General features: G+C 42.4%; 1 protein-coding gene across 1 annotated transcript in view; it reads right to left on the minus strand.

The window, feature by feature from the left end:
• The window catches only part of LOC104959425 (inositol 1,4,5-trisphosphate receptor type 1-like), a gene marked incomplete at its 5' end in the record, with an annotated part of 43,528 nt that overhangs the window by 24,420 nt on the left and 11,923 nt on the right, over positions 1–7,185 (minus strand). Inside the window, 3 exon segments of the mRNA XM_010787315.1 lie at positions 125–217; positions 607–847; positions 5,884–6,035. Of these exon segments, the coding sequence (XP_010785617.1) occupies positions 125–217; positions 607–847; positions 5,884–6,035 (486 nt within the window).

Here is a 7,185-nt window from a genome sequence, read left to right on the forward strand (position 1 = left end):
CACACACACACACACACACACACACACACACACACACACACACACACACACACACACACACACACGCACACACACACACACACACACACACACACACACACACACACACACACACACACCCTACCTTCCCTCACAGCCTCTGTCGAACAGTTCTCCCCATTCTCTTTCCGGCAGACTCCACCAGAGAAGAACTCTCCCACCATACTGGCTCCATGCTCTATAGATTTTTTTTTTTTTTAAATGTAATTAAATAAAAAAAGTTACAATAATAATACAGATCATTCATAAAAAAGAAAGAGTAAAAACATAAAACACAATTAAATATGTTTTTCTAAATTTGAATATAGACAGATTGTTGCAGTCACGGATGTGTTTGGGAAGAGATATCCAGAAAGAGTCATAAGCATCTACATACGTGTGTGTGTGTGTGTGTGTGTGTGTGTGTGTGTGTGTGTGTGTGTGTGTGTGTGTGTGTCTGCGATTGTGTGTGTTTGCTGCAGAGAAACATTCCTTGTTTATTCTCTTGACTGTCCCCGGGTTCAGTGAAGGGCGAGGTATTTATCTCTGTCCCGGTTAGGGAGTGAGAGGTAACAACCTGTTTCGTACCTAGTGTTTTGTTGGGTATCCTGTCGACATTCAGAATGAAGTCGTCTTTGAAGAAGATGTAGCCCACGATGGAGAAGAGGTAGACGAGGATAAGAGCCAGCACGGCGGTCAGGAGAATGGAGCGGCCATTGCGGGTCACACTCTTTATTACGTTCAGCAAGGTCTCCTCTCTGTACACCAGATCGAAGAGCTGGAAAAAGAGAGGATTTAGAGATTGGATTACAATATGTTCAAATGTGGACTAAGAATGACCTTTTTCTGGTTTTGGTTATACATTTGGTAAACACCCAACACCCACCACCAGAATGCAACGCAATGCAGTTAGCATCCAACCGGAAGTGCAAGAAATGCAGTTAAATGTACAGATATGACTGTACATTCTATAACACATAGGTTTGAGCAAGCTCTCTGATTGGTCAATAGGCGTGTTTGATTCCACGATCAAACAACGATCAAATAGAACGTGCCTAATCAGAAAGTATCCAGTGGCCTACACACGCCACTAGCCTACCGAAACTACTTCCATGAGCCTACATCGTGTGGTTTCCATAGCGACGTTTAGCGACACACAGACGTTACACTGTTATACATTGTCTCTCGTTGGAAATCGGTAGCTACAAAATGTCAGATTTTAAAGTTAATTTTGATTTGTTGGGGGGCCTCAGTATTGATGAATGGTTGGACATGGACACAGACCACAAAACCAACAAAAGATTTGCGGCAACTGACGAGTTGAGTGCGTTGGAAAAAAGTCGCAACGAAAAGAGTACATTGGCGTCAACTACCTGGGCTGTCAAATGTCTCAAAGCGTTCTTAAAAACCCAGGAGAAAATGGTGGATTTCGGAACAGTGTCCAAACCGTTACCATGGGAACTACTAGTTCCCATGGTAACGGTTTGGACACTGTTCCGAAATCCACCATTTTCTCCTGGGTTTTTAAGAACGCTTTGAGACATTTGACAGCCCAGGTAGTTGANTGTGCAGAGGACTCCCCAAGTGCTGTGTTTAATTTATTTTAAAGTAGGCCTGTGTATTTTTTTGTATTCTCCTTACATTTGTTTATTATTAGAGGTAAACAGTTTTCTAAATGTAATAAATAATAAATGCAAAAAAGCTGTAGTTTTTGTCTATGATATAACAATATATACAACTTTATAAGCTATCAAATATGTGTTGCGGCTCCAGACAAAAACAAATGTTTGAAAAAGGGGGCAAAATGGCTCTTTTGGTCAAAGAGTGAAACCAATTCCTGCACAACATAATTATTTTTGTGACAACCGGAGCATGTTTTCACATGCAGTTTCAGCTTTCCGCTTGTTTTGCTTTCTCTTAATCCTTTCAGTTGTTTTTCTTAGTTCTCCTTGAGGGCAGTATTTGTGGGGATGTGAAAAGCCGCAGCCAATAAGGCCTGCATTGTTCCAGTGCGGAGTAGCAGAAAGAAGACACACATTGTGATCCGCATACACTTTCAATTGTTCTATGTGGGGTCAAACGGCGAGGTCCCCTTTGTTTGAACTTCCTCACAGCGGTATAGAAAAAAAAATAACCGAGGTTGTTAGCATAGCTCCAGCAACTTCATGGGGTTTGAAGTGTCAAAGGTCTTCTGGGAGCTTAACAGTTCATTCCAGGACACTGAAGTCGTGTAAAAAGAAAAGAAAACTCAGCCACTGTTAAGTTGCTCAATGGTGAATATTCAATGTCTACACGCATGCATACACACACATTCACACTGCGTCACCAATTCACATGAGCTTCCTGTTAATATTCAAGCCACCTGCCTGTAAACCTTGTTAGATCCAGACTCTCTAGTGGACTTAATTAAGACATTGTAATAGCTTTTAAAGGTATGCATGTAAATTGTATGGGGAAGTTAAACTCCAGGAAATCCCCTGATTGTTGTATCAGCTGCACGCCTCCTTCTCATGTCTGTCAGTGGATGTTTCCTCTACGTGGTTTGTTTGAAGGGAAACTGTGGTTGGGAGCTTTTCCAAGTAGTGGTCGGATGTGCTGAAGTCTTAGAAAAAGAAACAAAAAACGTGACCAACTCCAGGTTGTACATTGTTTGTAGGTTAAAGGGATAGTTTGGATGCTTTTAAGTGGGGTTGAAGGGATTATTATCCATAGTCTTTGTATCCTTGGCAGTTTCGTCCAATTTGGAGAAACGGAGGAGTACTGACACGGGAGCAAAGCTGCTGTGGACAGAGGCAGCAGCAAAATATATTCTAGCTTCATAAAAGAAAAGCCCACTTAAAAGAACCATGTCATTTCAAGTGTTTTCTGTATTTGGAATGTGTTCACGCCTTCACCTTGCTGTCAGGTAGCCCTTTCCAATCACTCAGGTTAATTTATGTTGTTATCTATGCTACCTTCAAAGCAATCAGTCTCCTTCGGGCAACACAGAAGTTGAACCTTGCAGAAGACAGGATTTTCTGGTCTAAAGCTGTCTCAATTAGTTAGTTCATTTTTGTTATTGTGGGTGACATTGGTTGAATGCTTACTAAGCCTTTAAAACAACGTCCCACTATACGCACACTCAGACCATTTGAGACAGTGATGGACAAAATAATCCTGTGTTCTGCGAGCTAAAATAGTTATTTATTTATACAGTATGTTTTGTATTATTTTTTTTTTATTCTAAATATTGCGTAGACTATTTGCTGATACCCCCATCCAGAGAAGTACATTGCTTAACCCCCATTGAGGTAACCACTTCCTGTCTCTCCTAAATGTTGGCATGCGGACCACCATCTACAGAAATTATAATTTACAATCTTCAAAGTGTCCCTCCAATTTACTTATTTGCACATCTAGAAAGAAGGGTGACGGTTTTGTTGCAGTGAAAGTGTCCTTTTATACTTACTTTACATATTTTCTTTAATGACAAGAATGTTTTTTTAGATAAGGGTCATTATCTGTTTGATTGTGACTGTGGATAAGTACGTCTTACAACCGCACTTCAAAGCTTTCAAACTATCCATTTATTATGGAGATTTTTACAGTGGACATAAACACTGAAAGTCCCCTTAAACATTGTTGTATCAGCTGCACTCACATGCTGCCAGTGGATGTTTCCTCTAGGTGGTTTGTTTGAAGATACACTGTGGTTAGGAGCTTTTTCATAGTGGAGGTCGGACGTGCTGAAGCCCTAGAAAAAAGCACCTTGAATAACTTCTGTCCTTTCTATAGGTTAGTGCTGTGGTTTAAATCAGCTGGGTGTTTGTGTGGAGTCAGGTATCCCTTGATCAGAAGTTGGTGAAGTGCCAGAGCCTCCACCCTGTCACAGGCGCTCACACACGTAAAGTAGAATCTCAGTTTTCATCACGTAGCAAACGTCAGGCTGTATTTAGATTCGGTGAAGTGTACAGTAAGTGCTTTAGTGTAAAGGTCAGTCTCTCTATCTCCGCCTGGCTGCAGAGTAAGCGTGCGAGAGAGATGAATGGTCTGAGTCTGTAGGTGTGTGACGTCCAAACTGCTGCTTCTGGGTTCGCTGCCAAGTCCAGGCGCCCAGGCAGCGCGTTACAATGCGGCGCCCGGGACCATCCACGGTGATTTCAGCTCCAGCCAAGTGTATTTTTAGCCAACCGGGGGTTATGTAACAAGTACCTGTCATGTGATCTGTACACAGAGAGGCGTGAAGAAGGAGGCCTCAGCAGGGAGGGGATGTAGGGAGACTCTCTGAGTGCTGTTTAAGAGCCTCAGTGGAAAGAAAACAACAGATAAATGCACTTTAATATTTAAACATAGGATTTAGATGGGCATTGAGTTAATGCCTGGTGTGCTCATGAAGATGAAATAATAGATTTAGATGAACACATAACTGTTGTGTAAAAACCAACATATACACAAACAGAGAGAGGCTCTACTTATATAATATAACTCCAAAACAATTGTTTTCATAAGCGACTCTAATGGGATTTCTTAGGCTCCGTCCACACGGAGACGAAACGGGTTGTATCCGCTACAGTTCTCTATCGTATAGAAGACTGTTCGTCCACACGAGGCCAACACGGAAACGGAGCCCTCAAACGATAACGCATCCCAAGGTGGGTAGATCTGCGGACGTAATGCTCTGGGGGTCCAAACGGCTCCGTGTGTACGCCCTATACGATCATTTCCTGATAATGATGACGCCATAGCCCCGCCTCTCCCCACCTCTGCTGCTCACCCCCTCGTCATTGCTGATGCGTTTCTCTAACAACAACAACAATGGCGGATCACAGGGTTGCTTTCGTGCTCCAGGCGCTACTGACCATGCTAGATGCTAGTGCAGAATCTACAGCTCCTCTACCACAACCATCAGCAACAAGTGGACATGGAGAATTACATGAACTACATGTTGCTAAATCCACCGCGGAGAATAAACAGAAGGGCAACCATGCACGGGGGTCTTATTCGCTGCTTTTGGTGTATTTTGTGGCGGAAGTACAGCGCCACTTACAGGCCTGGCATATGTCCTACAGCGTCTCCAGCGGGTCGAGCGGTCTCGTGTGGACGGACAAGTTTCTAGAGCCAATTCCGTGTGGACAGAAGACTTTTTTGATATCGAATTCATTTTCGTCTCCGTGTGGATGGGGTCTTAGTCTCAATAACACATGAAGCCGATCAATTAATCAATATTCACAGTGGATACGTCTGCTACTGTTTGGTCGTTTTACTTTCATGGCATGATGGCATGTAATGAAACAAGTGTTGTGGTAACCTAAAAAAAGAACATTAGCATAATTTTATTGCAGCTAAAGAATATTACAGAAAAAAGCGTTCAGTATTTAAAATAAAATCTATGGATAAACCCTTTTTTTCAGACGTTTTGTGTGTTGTTTCTTATGCGTCTGTTTTTGGATTGTCCATTTGATTGTCAATTTCTCTGGAGAGCCGTATCTCCCAAAACGCCTTAAGGGAATTTCTTCAAATTTGATTAAAAAAAAAAACTGATTAGAATTTTGACAAGGCCACACAAAACAATTTTGGCCTTAACTTTTAAAATGAATATACTAATTATGACAATTTCATGAATTTAAACTTCAACTCGATGGGTTGACAGAGGAATACAACCTCAAGGTATTAACTTTAGTTTCTCTAATGCTTTAAGCCATATTTATGTGTGTTGTGAAGTTGATTACGAGCTTAATTTTCCTCCTGTTGACGTTAAAAGAGAACTATTCACTAATTTCACTCGAAATAGGCAACTTCATAACTGAACCGAAAACAGAGAAAGCAAAGAGCCACACTTCCTCCCTGATGTGACCTCCTTCCTCCTCAGGGACCCTGGAGCCCCACCTCTCTGCCCTGCTGTGGATGGCCATGCTGGTTTCTCTGGCCATCGTCATCGTGTTTCCTCAGCCTCACGGTATCCGGGCGCTCATCGCCTCCACCATCCTGCGCCTCATCTTCTCTGTCGGTCTGGAGCCCACGTTGCTGCTGCTGGGGGGCTTCAATGTAAGTGTGTTCCCTGCTATGAGGATCATACAGACCTCACGTGCAGTATCACATTTATTTTGACATGCTTTATTGCATAGCAGATGGATGACTGGAATTGGCAAACTGCGCAGTCACATGCCAAACATTGAATACACATTAAACACGTTTAACACGGCGACTACCAGGAGTGTAGAGCAGCATCAAGCATTCATCAAGATGTCACGTTTCACACTTCTTTAAAGAGGCCCTCATTTTGGGGGTTTTCCCTTTCTTGTAGTATAGGTTTTTGTGCATGTAAATGGTTTTAAACATCAAAGCATGATACAGTAGAGCAGTGGTTCTCAAACCTTTTCTGTCAGGCCCCCCCTTTGGAGAAAAAAAAAAGTCGGGCCCCCCCAGCACAAATAGTCAGGCTCAGTGGCGGCGCCAGAGATTTATTTTGGGGGTGCTGTGGGGTAGCTTGACGTTTCATAGAGGGTGCTCAAACATTTAGGGTTTCCCATTAATGTACCGGTCGCTACAGTTGAATTTTCTACTGCAACAATCCCCACGCATATACACAACGTACCTGCAACTGTTACAATGAATGCTCGATAACAGCTCACGGCATATAGGTGTAAGCAGGGGTAAAGTGCTATTTTTATAGGTGGTGAGTGGACCTCACATAGGGGGGTCTGGGGGCAAGCTCTCCCGGGAAGATTTTTGAATATTGAAGTTAAAAGCATCAATCTGGTGCACTTTGAGAGCAAAATGAAGAGATCTATGGATACATCTCTCAACACCCATATGAAACAGAACTGTAAACAGATTTACTATTTCTTTATGGATATTTTACAAATCACTCCCTTTTAAACTTTATTCTGTTTTTAATGTCATATTATTTCAAAACTGTTTTTCATTTATTCTCTTATTTTTTTATAACTATAATGATCATATAAACGTGTGCCTCGGAAATAATTGTTTACATTAATGGTGACCAAAACATTTGAGACCCGGCCACTAGCTCGCTAGCACCAGAAGCTAACAACAACGATCTTCGGTACCGCTGGTCTCGCTCTCTCTCTCTCTCTCTCCTATCTCTTGCGCACACAAAAAGGCTCGTTCCTCACACACACAGAGCCGAGCTTGAATGAAACACAGAGACGCACGCTTAAACTGCGC

This window comes from Notothenia coriiceps, unplaced genomic scaffold (genome assembly GCF_000735185.1).
Source record: "Notothenia coriiceps isolate Sejong01 unplaced genomic scaffold, NC01 NC01_scaffold00030216, whole genome shotgun sequence".
NCBI classification, from domain to species: Eukaryota; Metazoa; Chordata; class Actinopteri; order Perciformes; family Nototheniidae; genus Notothenia; species Notothenia coriiceps.